Source organism: Erigeron canadensis, chromosome 3 (assembly GCF_010389155.1).
Source record: "Erigeron canadensis isolate Cc75 chromosome 3, C_canadensis_v1, whole genome shotgun sequence".
Classification (NCBI taxonomy): Eukaryota; Viridiplantae; Streptophyta; class Magnoliopsida; order Asterales; family Asteraceae; genus Erigeron; species Erigeron canadensis.
Genome location: NC_057763.1, coordinates 38,224,603 through 38,243,336, shown reverse-complemented (window position 1 = coordinate 38,243,336; position 18,734 = coordinate 38,224,603). Strand labels below are relative to the sequence as shown.

The window sequence follows — 18,734 nt, the reverse complement described above, 5'->3', positions numbered from 1 at the left end:
ATACATTTACCACACAGAAACAACAGTGACTTGTAATGTATATTGAAAAATTTGTATCTTATGGTAAATTAATAAAAATAGATGATATATTTATCATTTTCCATTTTAAAATGACAAAATAAAAGCGATATCTAGACACTTTATATAAAGCCACATATTAAGTACACAAGTTACTTAGACAGAAGACAACCTTGTTTTGACTACTCTCGACAAACTCAACTTCGGTAAAATATCTCGTTCAAGCATTCTTATATTTCTATTTGTCTTTGTTATTTTCTTCGTGTCTGCCCCTTTTCCAGAAATGCAACTTTATATCGTATTACCAACTATGCTAGGGCTAAAAGAAGAAAGTTGCATCATAATCAAGCAGATAACATGACCGGACAAACGGTCCCGAGATCATATAACCTATCAAAACCATACTAAACCAAATAGAAACCAACAGATATCAGTTTGATTTTTGGTTCTTCAACTTTTACAAGTATTTCTAAGTTCTCAGTTTTGGCAAGTCATGTTTGATTGGAGCCAAACCAGTTTTCTTTGTTATTTATAAAAATTAAAAAGCTAAGTTGTATATAGTTCACGATTTGTTGAAGCTGAACTCTTACCAATTAGTACCTTTCAGACCCATGCATCACAAAGAACATTGCTATAACTTCAAGGACAACTTGTACAACCTTGTCTATACATAGCATGTTACTAGAAGCAGCTTCACATATGTGACTTAGAAAGTAAATTTTTACAACATTGTAGATACTAGATACAATGCATATAACAAGAATACAATTGTGTGATACGTGATCATTTGAACTATCATTAGGCTAGCAAAGTTACGATTTTGGATCAAGTTCTCCTTCTATAGTGTCAATTAGACGGTTCAACTCATCAATGTCATATCGAAAAAGAAAGAACCTGGAACTCCAAGGACATGCACATATCTGCTTTGAATGTTCAAGACAAGAATATTTGTCAGGTGAACACGGACAGCTGGCAGCGGAAAAGTACAAGTCATAAAAGCATATAATGCATTCCCTTTTCACTGTACAACCAAAATCTTCTTCCATTTTGCGCGACTGTGAAGCATTGCATAAGAACTCCCTCCTGAAGCTTTCTTGCCTCGTCCTCGACTGTTCAATAAAAACAAGGACCTTCTATTAATAGGTAACATGCGTAATCTGTAACCTTTTCAAGCTAATTAGTACTTAGAGATGGAAAGGTGGCCATTTCGACCCATTTACTAATGAATGGGCCAGTTTGATTGTGCCTCTCAAATAGGTCACATAATAGAAAAAAATGATTTAAAGGGGGGGAAAGGGTCACGCGTGTTGGAGGTTTCATCAAGTCGTTATTAAATGCATTCAACCTCCTAAATCCACAGAAGGCTCCTACAAGTAACTGGTCGTTTAACCCATTACCCAGCCCGCCCATCTTGCCACATCTAATATGACTATTATGTGAGATCATCACATAGTCAAAAACTTGGAAAACCCAAGAGCCTCGAATGACCATATGTGCCAAGCTGGATTAGCCTGGCTCTCGGAGCCTATGCTGGGGCTTTTGATTTTACAGAGAATGAGCATCTCCATGAGCCTAACGCACCTATTAGAGCCACTTAGTATAATTCATGCTGTATAAATCCTACCAGTCTTCTCATACTTGTGTCTTCTTATAAATAATTTTATTGTATGATTTTTGTTAGAATAATTTTAGAATTCTATGAACTTATAAGAGATTAAGAGGTCATATGAGCCAAGCCACTAGTTGAGTTTCATAAGACTAGATGAGTCAGTGACTTTAAACCTTTACAAGCCAGCCAAGCCAAAGCTTTGGCTTTTGGTGAGACAATCACAATCCACATGACAAGACTGTGCCTTTGCCAACCTTTCTACAAACCCCACAACCATTTCGCCTTTATTTAAGTGCAAACCAGTTGCAAGTTCACGTCCGGTATACATTAACATCAGATTTTCTTAGTGTCCCATTTGTAAAGAGATGGGATATAAGAATTAACCTTAAGAGCTCTTGTAAGCCAACCATCCTTTCCACATGGATTATTCCACCCTTGTTTTCGAATGTCCCGTATTGATTTGGCAGCCTCTCTGACCCCCTCCATCAACAGTTTGTCATAGGAGATGGATGTCTTCCTATGCATCGCACTGTATGTTTCTACAGTCAGCTGTCCATGAGGCAACCAGTCAAGGGGTGCCAGGTTGACCTTCTCAGAAACACTATAGCCAGTATCAAATCCAGAATAGTACGCTCCAGGGAAGATAAGCACAAATTGCTTCGGATTGTGTACACAACGATAGACAGGTATACCCTCTGCTTTCAAGGTAGAGGGTGAAAGTTGTGTGACCTGTAAAAGTGCTTGAAAACTCATTACATAGGTAGATGCTATATACAATGAAGTTTTTGCTTCATCAAATCCTTGCATACACTTCTCCATACCATGAAACTTGAGAGATTTGATCGAGTGATCACAGAGTTCTAGAAGAATGTTCGATTATTAGTTAAACTATTAATTAATCAAAATACACAAATGGCAATTTTAACCCATTTACGTTATTACGTATAAATGAGTCTTTGGGGTATAGTTCTATCTATAGCATGATAAAACAAAAACAAGAGTTAACAACTAAACAGGTCACAAAAACCTCCTATATCATATTATTAAAAAAATAAACTATTTATGAAATACTACTAATTTTAGTGATATTTTTGATACACTAATTATGTATAATATCTACAATGTCATTTTGGTAATCATATTTGACCAATATAAAAAATACTCATTTTGACCCAAACCAATTTTGATTTGTTACCAAACCCACCCAACCGACCCTTTTTACTACCTATATATGCCTAACGAAAAAATTGAATATCGCAGACCCAACTTAATGACCAAATTCTCGAGAGAAATGGGAAATAAGCCATTGCAGACTGCAGTTAACAATATTTACCATTTGATAAGAATATTTGACAGCTAGAAAATACTTATTTTGACCCAAACTTGTTTTGATGTGTTACCCAAACTGCTCAACCTTACCCTTTTTACTACCTCTAAAAATACCAGATAAAAAAATGGAATCTTGTAGACCCAACTCAATGACCAGGTTCACAAAAGGACAAACTGGACAGTGAACACCGTATGCAACAATATTTTCATTTTAATAAACATATTTGACCAGTAAAAAAGTACTCATTTTGACCCAAACCCGTTTTGACATGCCCCAACCTACCCATTTTACTACCTTTAAAAAAAGGATTCTTGCAGACCAACTACATGACCAAACTCTCAAGAGAAACTGCAAATATACAATAATAATAACGATGCCCAATCCCGCTAGAGGGAGAGGTGTGGGTAGGTGAGATGTCGACAGTCATATCACTACCCGAGGGTAGAGAGACCAATTCCAGAAAGACCTCCAGCACGCAAAAAGGCTACTGTATTCAACAAAATTCGAGAACCGTAAATGTAAGTATGAAGTTGTGAGAAAAGCAGAAACATTGGTCCTATATATTGTATACTGATACGATCAAGACTATTATATTATTAATATTATTATTATTAGGTATTAATATTAGGAAAGTGTTATTATTATTATTTAGTTAGTTAGTTTGTTAACCAAGCTATAGGATTAGTATAAATAGAATATTAGGGTTGTAACTTTATTATAGGTGAAATATATTGGTAATTTAGTTATTAATTTGGAGAGTTGATCGATCTCTCGAATATCGATTATCTATCTCAGTTTGATATCGATACAACCATTTGATTTGTATCAATTGGTATCAGAGCTATCCTTCTTGCAACCTGTGGTGCGTTTTTTCTTTAAATATATTTTTTAAACAAATCACTGTTCATCGCACTGTTCATCCAGAAAAAAAAAATCCTAACGGTGAGTATGGAGGATTTCAATAGGAGACTCGAGGAATACATGGAACGGAGTGCAAGGCAACACAATGAGATCATGAGGTTATTAGGGGAGCTAACGGTTTCGAGGGGCTTCAATGTGTCTGATTCGCCTTCATCAGCAGCAATAACACCAACCGCTACCACCACAACTCCACCAAAAACAGCCCCTACTTCTATTCTACCAAAAATAGTTCCGTCGGTATCTACTTTCAGATCTGTTTCTGTGTTTCAGCCAAACAAATAACACCAAATCCACCAAAAACTATTCCTACTCCACCAAAGACCGTACCGTTGATGTCTACCTTCAAAACAACAGTCACTAAGGCAACTAAGTCCTTCGATCCAAAACGTGATACAAAAACAAGACATAATTCCCCTTTAATGTCTACCATCTGCTGGTCACATGTGACAAAAACAACTACAACCTTTGATCCAAAACAAGTTGCAACAGATGTGGTTTTTGAGAATCAGAAACAAGATTTCTCTGGTTGCCAAGCTGTCGGAAGAGAAGTTCTTCGAATAAGGATATGGGATCCGGGAATCATTTGAAGCAATATTTGAAGCCACACCTTGAGGACAAGGTGTGTTTTGCGGCGGGGAGTAATGATACGATCAAGACTATTATATTATTAATATTATTATTATTATTAGGTATTAATATTAGCAAAGTGTTATTATTATTATTATTATTATTTAGTTAGTTAGCTTGTTAACCAAGCTATAGGATTAGTAAAAATAGAATATTAGGGTTGTAACTTTATTATGGGTGAAATATATTGGTAATTTAGTTATTAATTTGGAGAGTTGATCGATCTCTCGAATATCGATTATCTATCTCAGTTTGATATCGATACAACCATTTGATTTGTATCATATACCATGCCAACTATTTAATCTTCTGAAAGGGGAATAAGTTTTCCCCAAAAGTAAAAAAAAAATTAGGTTGCAGATGAGCCGGGGTATCATATAGGTTGGAGGTGATATACACACCACCTTTTTTTAGCCATACACCACCAAATGTGCTTCACATTATGGTACAGCACAACACCCGAAAGCACATTTGGTGGTGTATAGCTAAATAAAGGTGGTGTATGGATCATCAGCCATATAAATTTAGTGACAATGGAGATGAGTTGGTACTCACTAGCTTATGGAACAATTCAGGATGTCCCGCCAATTCTGGGAAGCTTTTCTTCAGTAATGCTTCACATTTTAGGTGATATTTACTAGGGACGCCATACCAGATTCTTGAAGCACCAAAATGCATGTAACTGAGGGAGTACAATTGGTGCTCTTCAACTTTCTGGAAAAACATTAACAAATCAGAATATAGACATCGACAACTCACTAAACACAAAGCAGTGATATCCTATATGGTCGGATAAAACACAAACTACCATAAATATAGGTAGTGACAACACATGCGGGTTTGGTAAGGGGGTGGTAAATCAAGTTCTGGTCAAAACAGGTCACTTGTATATGTGCGTCAAATGGGTCAACATTTGGTCTATGTTTGAATTCATAAGAATACTTTACGAAATACAATTATAAAATCATCATATTGTAATTATGTAAGAATTCCTTTTCAATAGAAAGCTTTTAGACGCTTTTACTGGACACAAATAGGCTATTTAATCCGTTCGACCGATAGGCCCATTTATTTTAGCTAAACTTTATGTAAACTATTTGACAATATATCAACTGAATACAACCCAACCAGTTTCCATATAAATTAATTAAAACTGCCACATCTGATCATAAAAGCTCTTGATGTCTTCTTGCTCAATAAAGAAATCAAATCTTACCCAACAAATGGATGAAAAGCACATTCCTACATCCATACGTGGGGACAAAACGGCAGTATTGTCACTATCAAAAGAAAGAAGAGAACCAGGCAGCTTAGGGGTATTATGTAGATACCAACAAGATTTCGTGTACTCAGATTGACCATCATCAACAAGTGATGGTAAGTCTGCCTCCAGATTATGACCACACAGCACCTATAATTTATATTTGAATGAGAAATTTAGCAATCATTCGAGAGTATAGTGCAATATACTACTTAGGGTCTCAATATACCAAGTTATTAGTTGGGCCAATTTCGGTCCTTCTACTAATCAAATTTCCTTTCACCAAAAACAGATGACAACATACCTGGATTTCCTCAGTCGGATGTTGAACAATCCGCCAATACTCTCCCTCAATATTTTCCCAAGGTGGAGTTCTAAAATCAGTAAAAATATCCTTCTTTTGAAAATAATTCTGTTTGAAATGCTCCGCGTACGCCCTGAATGTTCGCAAAGTAAACTCTGGACCACGTTTAAATTCAAAGTTATCAGACCCATTCTCTATTTTGGCCCGAATTCTCCTATTTCCATCCGTTTGTTCAACAATTTCATTAAGTTTCCTCTTTGAATGCAGATCTTTAAGTGCGTCAATTGACTGAACATGGGTACTGAACCTAGAAGATTCAAATTTAGTTCCCCTTAGAAGACATGGTGGCTTCCAGGATTTGGGAGGAATGATCCGACAAATTCCATATTCTTCAGCTTTCGGACGTATCTTTGCAATGTACTTGAAAATATCTTCAAATTCCTGTCACAAAAGGTCAAAGCTCAACTATGAAGATAAATGAAGGTGAACATTGGAAATACTATCACTAATTAAAACAATTACCACTTCTTCTGGCTGAAAAACAGGAGTATATTCTACTACAGGCCTGCAGGCATCTTCTGGACGCCAACGTGCAATAACCTATAAAAGTCCTCATCTAAGCTTAAGTGTAACAAAGTGAAGGAAACGACAATTAAATATCAAACTGATTGAAAGGCATTATCTCTAACCTTCTGGCAACCTGAACCCCCAAGAATAACTCCTTTTGGAAGGGTATTTTCTACAGAATTATTCTGCAAGAGGAAGCGATTATCGACTGCTATCAGAATCATTATATATTGCTAATAAACCATATAAGACATCACCGACATATGTGCTGCTAATCTTCTGTAAATTACAGCGATAAACTTCTTATTTCAGTAATGTAAAAGCAATATTTACATTAAACCTAACCCAAACAAGCCTTTTATAGCTATCTTAGTCGTATTTCTTCAAGTCTACCACTCACTCAAGCTTTGCCAACAATATTGATGGATATGGAGAAAGATATCATATCACTAACATATACAATATAATTCATTCTTTGTAGATTATGAGGTTGTGATCTATATTATCTCTCGAAATTAAGTGAATTTTCTGTAATTTTATTTAGCAAACTATATCCTACTGGGTCACACTGAAGCTTTCCTTTCAAATCAGGTATTCAGCTGATCTGTCATGGATCTAGTTAATGAAACTGCATATTAAATATAAACCCAGTTGAAAAAGAGAAGAGAAAGAAGATTTTAACTGTCTTAAGATGTTTACTATCCCCTTTTTTCAGGTTGATGGGTTGAGTTTTAAGTACCCATGGCCTTTGCTTAACAGACTTTTGAAGCTTTTCAAAATCAACTATCTTGGAAGCAGCTTCAATGGGCTCTACCAAGTTATAAGGTTCGTGGTCCTTTTTTGTCCACTTCAGTGTGAAAGGCCTAACAGAGACAAAACCGGGCGGGCTTCGCACTTCATCATCGGTTTTCCTACTAGATACTCTGCCATCACTGGTCATTTCTTCCTGTGTGAAAGCAGATAAAGATCAAGCAAGCAACTTTGATGTCATCTATCAAGTTTAAAGGAACATAATATAAAATCAAAAGGATATTAATATAACTTAGAATGCCTACTCTACGAATTATTGTATTCTCACAGTTAATTAATATGCTATAAAAAAGTTCATTAATCATCAAGGGCATAGAGAAAGTGAAACTTATATCGTGGCTACTAAAAATATGTACTCACTCCGTCCCATAATAAGTTTCCACACAAAAAAAGAAGGAAAGGACACCAAAACTTATAAAATGCGAATCATTTCAATGTGCAATAAAAAATATGACAAAATTACCCTTGGTTTTTACGCACACTTCTATAATCAGTTTTTTGAAAAAGTAAAATAAGGGTAGGATAGTAAAACTTTAATATATAACGTTTGGAAGTAGACACTTATTTTTGGGACAAACTATAAATCAAAACGTGGACACTTATTTTGGATGGAGAAAGTATAATAAAACGGAGCTCATACAGATTACATGCACTTGCTACTTATGATAAATGGTTTATTACGGCGATGACATAAAAAGTATCTTTGGAAAAACTAGATGGACCTGGAGTTTGTGGCATGACCTTTAGTTTGAATAAATGTGTAGCTTCAACTAGAGCCTATAAATATCGAGGTTGCAAAACAAACTGAACATTAAAGTGTGCCATTCATGAGTCATTGACATTCGGCTGGAAAGTTGTGGTTGTTCATTCACAAAAAGCCGTTCGTTTATATAAACGAACAAACATGAACACAAAAGTCTGTTCGTTCAGCTAAACAAATAAACATGGCTTGAATGTTTAATAACTTGTTCATACATGTTTCTTCACTTATGTTGTTAGTGTACGCAGTACGCTCATAGACTTATAGTAATCATACTTAAACTTTCTCATTTTGAACAATTTAAATGTCTTATAATACTTTTTAATCACAATATATTACTCTTTTCCGATCGTAATGCTTCTAGTAGTATATTAGTTACTTAGTTTGCATTCAATCTGTATCTAATTATCTAAAAAATGAACGAACACGGACATCTAACACGGCTTTATGTTCAGCTACCCACGGTTCGTTTACAACCCTAAATATAACATAAATACAGAAAAAGTCAAAACAGATAAAACTGAAGACGTTAAATACAAATTATTTAGGCGTACTTAAGTTAGTTACTACATACTATTCAGTTTATTATAAGTTTAAGCTCTCTCTATACTTGAAGCTAATAATTTGGGAGTTTATTGTTTCCGAAATAATCGTATATTTGATATAACACAAAATACCAGAAATAATAATAAACAATTAAATATAAAAATAAAAACTTATTAAAATACAAAATCAAAATAAAAGGAGTTATGAAGAAATGTATACCGTACAGATGACGCTCAGGAAATAATGTCGGCGGTGAGATTACGGTGGCGCTATTGAAGTGAAGTGAAGTGAAGTGAAGTGGTTATGGCGGTGGAGAGAATTAGCAGCTTTTTTTTTTTTTTTTTAATTTTTAAAAATTATTATGTAACCACTCAACCCGCCTTATGATTACGGACTAATGAATGCCAAATAATGTTGTGTTCTATTTAATTTAAAGCTTATGTAAGTAGTTCGTTTAATTTTTTTATGAAAAGGAAAAAAGTAAAAAATAGTTAAACATGATGTCATTTGTACATTTCTGGTACTATAGTATTTTTTTTGTTTTTCTTTTCCTTTTTTTAGAAAACCAATTTTAAATAACAGATTTTGAAGAAGTTTAGTTAGTTTTTAAGGCTATCTCAAAGTTTAAGGACGCTTTTAAGCGTTTTTGAGTTGTCACATCACATCCTTACAAATCCTTGTATATCTTTATAAATCCTTCAAATCCTATAATTTTATCTTCAATCATACTAACATCCTTGCATATCTTTTACCTCTAACTAAAAAAATATATATATTAAGTAAGGACAAGTAATGACATGCCCTTAGGTAAAGGCATCTTTCAAAAAAACTTTAGTTTTAGACAAATTTTAACGGCAAAAGATATAAATGGCACCTAAGGACGCCTAAGGGTACCTCTATTGGAGATAGCCTAAGATACATATGTATTTTTGACTGACATGTTTTATGCGTCGGGTTTGATAAGTAACCCTGATCGATCAAAAACAAAATTACTTGTTTTGTAGCGTTTAAGTACAATCACACTATCACAATTCAGTTAGTAATAATAGACCTACAATCTAATGTTCACGCTAGAATAGTTTGTGTGTAGATTGGTTGGTATTTATGTGAGCAACAAGTCCATATTCCAAGGAGGTTTTGGAGCTTTTAACACCTTCCGATCTTCATCCTCAACCTAGATCTACTCTTTTAATTTACTTTCAGTAATAAAGTCTCCTCACAAACCGACATTGCAATTTAGTATGTATATATAATTTACAATAACTCCATTATTAAAGTTCTAATGCATCTCTTTTTAATAATCCAATATAGGAGGCTGTACTCATACATCATTTCGGAAAAGAAAGGTGTTGGCGTTTTTTGTAGAGTTTTGAGACCGGACTCCCTAACGTTGCCGTCAGCCGCCACGTCCCGTTTAAGGAATTTTAAGTCGATTATCTTTCGAAGCTCGTGCGAAATGCACATTTTTGCCATTTGAGGAGGGTAATCTACCCGTCAAGTGTCTTGGTGTGCCGTTGATTTCATCTAGATTGCGGGCAAGTGATTGTCGGGTATTGGTAGAAAAGGTTAGGATAACTTAATTATAGTTATTCAAATATGTTTATAAAGTTATTTTTAGAGAACCATATATGAATGTAATTCACATTTTATCTACCGTTGTAATAATTATTTCTAAATATGATAACACACTTAACATTTGTCATTATTAAAAACAAATGATACACCAACAAGAGAATGTGATTCTGCCTTTGAATCGTTTTCATGGTATCAAAGCCGTTAATTTGGTTCTCGTCATCTACCTAATCATCCATTATACTCACAAACCATCGAGCAGCCGCCATGGCCGACGAAGCCAGCAACTCAGGCTCGGGTTCTGAGTTAGCCCTGCTGGAAGAGTTCATTGTCCAAGATGGACCGACAGTGACGTTTGGTAATGATGAAAATGGAAAAACTGAAGAATATGGTGTGCTTTATAATGGACATGTCAAATTCACAAGAGTTGCATTTGTGACTTTGAAATTTTTTGGATATATTCTTATAAAACCGTTCCATTTGTCGTATTTTGGATTATTTTTTATTCTGAAACTCTTCCATTATTAATTTTTTAGAACAATTTTACAAAACTGCTCTATAACATATATTTTGGATCGTATTTGTTGTTCAAAACTGTTCCAAATTATATAAGTTAAATGAATTATTAGCGAGTTTTCAATTTTTTTCAAATATTTTTTTGTGAAATAACTTGGAGTTTTTTGTGTTAATTCAATAGATATTATCATTGTAGAAGGTATATTGGGTAAACTATTATTATTGATTTAATCGCCAATGTCAATTATTGAATTTCATGGACCACTTTTAGCAATATTTCTTCTATTATGCCCCTCTCAAGTCAATCTACATTTTCAGATTTATTCGTAGCTATAAAAATATCTATATCTATACTATCATGTGTAGTGTTTTGTATCTTTTATAGACTTATAACAATTGGAATATATATATATATATATATATATATATAAACAGATAACAATTAGATTATATATGAAAGCATATTTGATTTCCTTAGGTAGGCTTGATTGATGTATCTTTCACATGATGGGTCAGGGACGGTCTGGCTAGGTTGATTGGGGTTGTCGGAATATTAACTTTTCGATGTTTAGGAATCTAGTGACAATGGAAACGGAATCTGTATAGATTTGCATGATGAGACATATATAGTTGAAAGACCTTTAGTTTAGGTTATCCATATAAAAGTGAGACAGAGTTTTATTTGTTTGAGGACAAGCAAAGACTTAAGTGTAGGGGTATATGATGAACGTTCATTTTGTGATAAAAACTCCTATCGAAAACTTGATCCTTGCACCAAAATGGGACCCGAACCGGTATCTACTTTTGGAGGTTTACAGGACTGGATTGGAACGCTATCGGTAAATTCCAAAGTATGTGGGTTTTCCCAGTATTGTACCTTATCGATACCGGCTTATATGAGACCAGGATCGATATCACGTTTTGGTGATTTTTAAGACCGGTGTTGTTATCAGGGCCCCTGTATTGGTAGTATCATGCTTTTCACATAACTATATTTTAACTAACAAGAAGTGTCGTCTTGATATTTTTTATGTATGTGCTTTGTAAAAGATATTTATGACCATAAAGATATCATGCTCATTTTTAAACATTTTGAACTTTAACAATTACCATCTATTACCAACAGTCCAACACAATGCACTTGCATGCGGACTTTGGTGTATGGGTTGGTATGCAATAATGCAATTTGTGTTCAGTGATAATATGTCTTATCGAACAAATGTTAATGTGTCAAGGTAGTTAGTGCGATTACCACAAGTATATGTATATCACATTCTATTTACCACTTAATTAGTAAACAAAATTGTGATGATGTGTCTTAACGAACATATGTTAAGGACTCAAGGTAGTTAGTGCGATGACCACAAGTATATCACTATCTAATATCTATTTACCACTTAATTAAGTAAATAAAATGTGAGCATTTGCTTTACTTTGAGAAAAAAATAAAATAAAAAGACGTTAATAAAAAAGAAGTAAAGACACCTTGGTATGTAATTCCTGAAAGGCATAGGGAGTAAAGCATACTAAGTAGTAAATAGTTACCAAATGCCTATTCTGAAAGAGCAATCAATGACAAAGCCAACTGGGTTACTACTCAACGAGCATAATACCCACGCGTTGTGGCAAAATTTTAGTTTAAAAATGACAATTTGTTATAAGGGTAAATATGGTAATTAATATTGTAGTGTGTGCAGGGGCATTTTGAAAACCATAATATGGTGAAAGAGTTTTTTTTGGCAAAAATAAAAATAAAATATATGCTTAATTTCTTAAGACATACTGTAAATAAAAACTTAAAATGCTTTATAAATGAGCAAAGATTGTACATACACTAAATAGTGTTGTAGTGTGTGGAGAGGTACTTTGGGAACCATAAAAATGTTGAAAGGGCATTTTGAGAACAAAAAATATGCTTGAAGTCTTAATCTAATTCTCTTTATAACAGGTTAAAGAAGTATAAATATAGATAGATATAGAAAAGTTAGGGAGCAATATTTTAGGAATATTAAGAAAAATGCTTAATTACTTAAAATAGGAATCTAATATACATTATAAAGGAGTATAGATATAAATAGATATATATGACATCATAAACACTTACAGAAATGTAGCAAATATAATCAATGTAATATTAGCTAGAAGGTTGTTAGAAGTTTGTTATGAGTTAGGGGTGTTTGGTGTTACGATCTCAAAATAGATTTTGTGTTTTTACAATTAATTTCGTGCTTGCAAAACTGCGTCTTGAAAAAACATGTATGTACATGCTTTTCTAAAACTATGTTTTTATAGCAGATAAATCACCTTTTCATCCAAACACTTTTTTAAGTTATTAGTCTCAGACGTAATAATCAAACAATCATTTCAAAACGCAATCACAAACACCTTAGTTGTAGTTAGTTACAAGTAAATTGGATAAGAGTAGTTAATCTCAACGTGACACACATCACATGTGTGTATATGTACATACTACGTTATAAAACATTTAGTTTTTTTTCATTATTTTCAATTAAGTTGTTGATAACTTCAAAATACCATTATTTTACTTAATACGAGCATAGTACCCGCGCGTTACGACGGAATTTTATTACTACTTTTTTAGATGAATACATTGGATACAGAGTGTGTCAAAAATATATATTATGAGATTCTGTCGATTGTTTTAAAACAATATAAAAAGATCAATATTAATTAAATTAGAATTAATTACACATTGATAAAAAAAATGAACTAATATAATAAAGAAAAACAAACCAATATAATATTTATACATACACTAAATAGTGTTGTAGTATGTAAATGAGCATTTTGGGAACCATAAAGATGCTGATAGAGGCATTTTGGAAACAAAAAGTATGCTTAAAGTCTTAATTCAATATTCTTTATAAGAGATTAAAGACCTCCATTTAAAATACTTATAATATCAATTTGAATTGCCTATAATACTTACAATAATAGTTTTAAAGTAACTTCAAGTTGTTTTGTAATCGATGCATCACTCCTAGATCGCGTAATGTTGATAAGTTATTGTTTTTAAAAAGACGTCGATGTCTACAAATTTTACTTATTAATATCTATTTGTTTAAGTTTTCATGTCACTTAGCTTGGCGGATGTTGAAACAAGATTGTAAAAGAGGATTATGTATAAGGGAAAAGTGAATATAAGGTTGTTCGAAACTTAAGCTGAAGTGTGGAACTTTTTACATACAAATTTTTTAATATTTTTTAATTAATGAATAAATGTTTGAACCCCATGAATTTTATGGATTAAAAAACAACATGTGAATATTCCACACCTAAGCTTAAGTACCTAACAACCTTATGTTACCATCCCATATGTATAATACCACTACAATACTACATAGACCCAAACCCAGTTGGCCAATTGTACCATCTCGATGAAAACTTTACATAAAACTCACCCATGTTCGAACTTTGGGCTTGTTTGTTTATTTATCCATTGAGTGATTGAATGGAGAAAGTGACTGAATAAAAACATAATATCTATATAGATTATTTTTTTTTTTTACTTATTAAGTCAATAACAAATATATTTGATCGACTTAATAATTAAGTCAATTAAGATTAAGTCAACGACTTTTAATTAAGATACTCATGTTATCAAACACTACCTACCTCTCATAGATAAACCTTGGGCCTAGTAAATGCTGACATAAATGTATTTGTTCACATAAACCTTGGGCTTGGGCCCAGCAAAAGCATGTAAATATATTTGTCGCTCGCTTTCCCTCATCACCAACTGTACGAGCTGCCGGTGTTTGGCTTTAAGCTTATTTTCTGGTCTTATTTGCTTGGAATCTTCTGGTAAGAGGTTTTGATTCTGTGTATCCTTTAGTTATATATATATGTTTTAAAATCGTATAATTAATGACACAAATTCCCGGAAGGTTTTTTGTTTTGATAATGGAGGTATTTGGTCACACTAAACTGGAAGCTTCTATGAAAGATGTATTGGCTGAATCCATATATCCTCTTGATTCCCGCATCCTCCTCGTCCCTCTTAACCAAGAGGCGGAGGAACATAACCATTGGCTCAAATTTCTAGACCTTTCTAGGTGGATGCGCGCGGGTTTGCCTGTATGTATATATATATATATTCTATTCCTATTTCTATACATACATTGATACATACATATACTTTACCTTGTGCAAACAGGTTTTTTAATTTTTTTTTGCTTTTTTGTATGTTAATAAAGGCGTTTTATAATTCTTATGGACTACAATTATATACTCGAGAATTTGCAATCGAGCTCGATCATCCTTTCGTACCTGTTGTGAGTGATTTTGCTGTAGCTGCTTTCAACGAGCTGTGCAGGATGGTTGGTTCTTTTCAAAAAAAATTTCTTTTCAATTGATTATAGTCTGTCATATTTCATTTAACTTATGGTCACGTACATGTTCCTATTGCTAGTATGTAAAGAAGGGTGTTGAGGACAATATCTATGAAGCCGAAGTGACAAATGTCAATTACACCATCAACGTTTATGGATATAAATTTATAATAACATTAGAGGCCTTGGAAGAAGATGCCGTTGGTGTTTATGAAGCGACCGTCCTATGTCATTGTAGTGATGGCCGAAGAACACTCTTAAAATTCATTCGCTTGCCCTGTCCACCTGTTGGTACGTACGTCAACTTACTTTTAGTCCGCGCTTCATTTTTTCACATATATTCATCCAATAGTTTTTATAATGCTACGGAGTATATCTCTATAGGCTACGTTTTACTTACCCAACCAATCCTAGTGTGATACTATCTTGACCCACCAGTTACCCAACCCAACCATATTGCCACCTCTAATGTTTTCAAAGCATACAGGTGTAGTAGCATTCAACAGTGAGAAAGGTTTGCATGCGAAACATTCCTACGAGTTACGGTTTAAACACACTGTTTCCTATACGAAATATATATCTCGCTTGCATAATTGATCACCATTTCTATCAAAAGTCAAAACTTGACATTAATTATACAGACATAGTTATAATATGCTACATGAACTGAGGCATACCCTCTTTTTTGTTAATATTTCTTGAACTTTTTTTGTGCTTTCTACTGATTAAACGTTGTTAGTAGTACTATGTCACATAATTCACTTTTTATTTTTATTTTTTTGTTATATCAGAGTATTGTTCTCAGGCTAAAAATCAGAGTAATGTTCTCGGGCTAAAGTTTACTCCCAACATTCCCATCTCGCGGCCCTTAGATGCGTCATATTCTTAATCTATACTTTTATTTGATGTGGTAGTTTTGACTTTTGATCGATTAAGTGAGATGAAAGTCTTCCAAAGTCGGTTTTAATGCATGACACCTCGTGGATTTTATTTAGATATATAGATAATCATCATTGAAACATTATGGTTTTCGTAATAGTAACTACTCCATTAATTATTATCTTTTTTTGTATATACCCAACTCGCCCATATTGCCACTCCTAGCTGTATCCTATCCTTTATCTGTACTCTATTATTATGGTCAGGTAGGAAATTTAAAGGGATGACTGAGCTGGTCCGTGAGAAATCCATGTGTCAAGCTGGAAAGGTTAACATTCTATTTATTTTTCACGCCTTTTCTTCTTTGTGTTGTCTGTATGTTTATATTTTTTCACAATTTCTTTTGGATGTGCAGAGCAAAAGAAGGCCATTAAAACTGAACTGAAAATAAGATGCAATGCTATGATCTATTGTTGTTCATTCGTATAGTTATAATTTTCTTTCTTACACGCATTCTTTATATTGTTTATCACAATTCTTGACTGGCTCCTGGTGGTTGGGTGTGCAGACCGGAAGAAAGCAATTAAGTCTGAACTAAAAATAAGACGGAAAGCTATGAAAGGTTTTATATATGTTATCTGTTGGTGTTATTTCGTCCTGTATTGTCCTAAGTTTGTTATTTACCTTAACTCATCAAGCATAAAGCCAAGAATATTGATACAAACTGGATCAATAATGAATGAATGAAAATAAACAAGATAAATGGTTAATGTTAATGGGTTAAACCGAGGTGTCGAACTAATCCTGACAAACAATCTCTCAAAACGCTTGGTTCATTTACCCTGTGCAGGTAAGAAGAGATTCAGTGAATCATCTGAGTTAATTCGCTTGAAGAAACATTATAATATCGTGAAAGGTTTGTATTAAGATACACAAATACATATGTAACTGTATGCTCTTATCTTAGCTAAAAATGGCATGTTTCTTTTTTTTGTTTTCTTCTTTTTTTCAATAGATCTTCTGCCTGTACCGAGGTTGATTTGAACGTTTAAATTCTCTTTTGGCAGTTTTTATAAAACTGGTCCAAGAATGGTTTAGATGCTTACTGTTTCTGCTTCTAAAATTAATCTATGTTGTTTTTGCACTATAGGTGCCTGCCGCACCTTTGCTCAATACACTCATATCTTGCCCATGGACTGGAAGATCAAAAGGAGCAATCCAGGTTAATCGAATATCGTTTTGTTTCACCTAGCATTCCGATAGACATCAGGAAAAACATATAGGTGTCGAAAAAGGATGGGTTATTAACATGTTTGTTGGTGGGGATTGGACCATATAAAATGTGTAACTTTTAGAGCGGATCAAAATGTGTTGGGCTAAGCCACCAATTAACATCTTTGTATTCTCTCATGTTCAGATGATTGGTTTGTTCCTAACAAGAATACTGGCTTGCAACCAAGAAGTCCTCAACACTCTTGTGGGGGCTATGATTACCATAATCCGTTGACAGGTTAAATAGTTACTCGTAGTATTATATATGTACTTTTTGATGATCTTTCTTTCCAAGGTGTGGTAGCATTGACGGATCTAAGAATTCTAGAGGATGGGGGGCCAAATTTAATTTTATTTTTTAACCTTAAAAACAAGACCAAAAGTTTTTGATGAAGTTCTTTTTGTGTTTTGGGTTTTTGCTTTGAGAGGCTGGTGTATATTGGGTTGGGCTTAGTGTTAAAAGAATCATTTTGGGCTTTCTTTGAGTCCCCCTTTTTCTCTGGTAGCCCGGTGGATCCGCCTCTTTCTTGGTACAAAAAGTAAAATAACGATGATTTTCTTTTTTCTTTTTTCTTTTTAATTCTCAGTGTTCTCGCTCTATACAAAAAAGAGAGGTGATTAACTCAAGTGACGTTTTATTCTTCTATGACAATTGATGCAATATAGAGTTTAAACAAGTATATGATACATAATTGTCAGGCCGGATTGAAAAAAAAAACTGATGTAACATAATGATGATTTGTACATGCATTTTAAGCGAGTCGATTGTCACTTCTATTTGATTCATGGGTAGCCTGAAACCCTGACAGGTTTTGAATATTACTATTATGACAATGGATGGTTGTCTTAACCTTCAGGCTTAAACTATTTACCTTTGTAGACAAGTGTGGTAAAATATTAGTGATTAAGAATGGTTTATTATGTTAAGTGTTTTCTAGCAACAAATTCCTCGACCTTAACTTACAGCATTATTTATCTACAGATTGGGATTTTTTTAATTTGGTAAGTTGAAGTGTTTGAACCAATCAAAATAGAGATTAATCACGGGAAAACCAACGTACTTTCTCATTTGTATACGGTTGTCCATTATACTTTTTTTATTGATGAGGTTTATCCACATTTTTTTTTTGTACACGGTTGACCCAAAGTTGACCAGTTTACCTGTGATAGTCCGGTCAACTTTGGGTCAACCGTGTACAAAAAAAAAGTATGTGGGTAAACCTTATCCATATAAAAATATAATGGGCAACCGTGTACAAATGGTAAATTACGTTGGTCTTCTCGTGATTAATCCAATTTTAATCAACGTTCGTAAACATATACTTTTTAATCAACACAACTATATATTATATTGTCAATTGTTTCCTTACATTCTATCTTCATAATTATG

General features: G+C 33.6%; 2 protein-coding genes across 9 annotated transcripts; one reads left to right on the top strand and one right to left on the bottom strand.

Moving 5' to 3' along the window:
- Positions 1 to 630: 630 nt before the first annotated feature.
- LOC122594596 (putative lysine-specific demethylase JMJ16) lies at positions 631 to 9,098 on the bottom strand. 6 transcript variants are annotated; one of them, XM_043767032.1, is made up of 9 exons: positions 8,973 to 9,098; positions 7,320 to 7,583; positions 6,760 to 6,822; positions 6,593 to 6,670; positions 6,071 to 6,511; positions 5,722 to 5,916; positions 5,061 to 5,219; positions 2,012 to 2,356; positions 631 to 1,127 (listed from the first exon to the last, which is right to left on the bottom strand). In XM_043767032.1, the coding sequence occupies exons 2-9, from the start codon at positions 7,575 to 7,577 to the stop codon at positions 831 to 833; spliced, it is 1,836 nt and encodes a 611-aa protein (XP_043622967.1). In that variant the 5' UTR covers positions 7,578 to 7,583; positions 8,973 to 9,098; the 3' UTR covers positions 631 to 830. The 6 variants fall into 6 exon arrangements, with proteins under 6 accessions (XP_043622967.1, XP_043622968.1, XP_043622969.1 ...); XM_043767033.1 differs by having other exon boundaries at positions 6,596 to 6,670; XM_043767034.1 differs by having other exon boundaries at positions 7,377 to 7,583.
- A 5,409-nt stretch (positions 9,099 to 14,507) lies between these two features.
- Positions 14,508 to 18,208, top strand: LOC122594048. 3 transcript variants are annotated; one of them, XR_006322915.1, is made up of 10 exons: positions 14,508 to 14,666; positions 14,750 to 14,939; positions 15,059 to 15,181; positions 15,274 to 15,484; positions 16,339 to 16,400; positions 16,641 to 16,694; positions 16,923 to 16,988; positions 17,223 to 17,294; positions 17,490 to 17,582; positions 17,932 to 18,208. XR_006322915.1 is itself a non-coding variant. In XM_043766529.1 (9 exons), the coding sequence occupies exons 1-5, from the start codon at positions 14,730 to 14,732 to the stop codon at positions 16,515 to 16,517; spliced, it is 636 nt and encodes a 211-aa protein (XP_043622464.1). In that variant the 5' UTR covers positions 14,716 to 14,729; the 3' UTR covers positions 16,518 to 16,694; positions 16,923 to 16,988; positions 17,223 to 17,294; positions 17,490 to 17,582; positions 17,932 to 18,208. The 3 variants fall into 3 exon arrangements, 1 of the variants encoding a protein (XP_043622464.1); XR_006322914.1 differs by having other exon boundaries at positions 16,488 to 16,694; XM_043766529.1 differs by lacking the exon at positions 14,508 to 14,666 and having other exon boundaries at positions 14,716 to 14,939; positions 16,488 to 16,694.
- Positions 18,209 to 18,734: the final 526 nt, after the last annotated feature.

What these genes read in the sequence shown, in the direction of transcription:
- LOC122594048 (XM_043766529.1), top strand. Translation starts at nt 14,730, where the DNA reads ATGACACAAATTCCCGGAAGGTTTTTTGTTTTGATAATGGAGGTATTT. An exon ending in GGATGCGCGCGGGTTTGCCT is followed by an intron (nt 14,940 to 15,058) that starts GTATGTATATAT and finishes ATGTTAATAAAG; the next exon opens with GCGTTTTATAATTCTTATGG. An exon ending in CCATGTGTCAAGCTGGAAAG is followed by an intron (nt 16,401 to 16,487) that starts GTTAACATTCTA and finishes TTGGATGTGCAG; the next exon opens with AGCAAAAGAAGGCCATTAAA.
- LOC122594596 (XM_043767032.1), bottom strand. Translation starts at nt 7,577, where the DNA reads ATGACCAGTGATGGCAGAGTATCTAGTAGGAAAACCGATGATGAAGTG. An exon ending in ATAGTAAACATCTTAAGACA is followed by an intron (nt 6,823 to 7,319) that starts GTTAAAATCTTC and finishes TTCCTCTTGCAG; the next exon opens with AATAATTCTGTAGAAAATAC. An exon ending in GGCTTACAAGAGCTCTTAAG is followed by an intron (nt 1,128 to 2,011) that starts GTTAATTCTTAT and finishes TTTATTGAACAG; the next exon opens with TCGAGGACGAGGCAAGAAAG.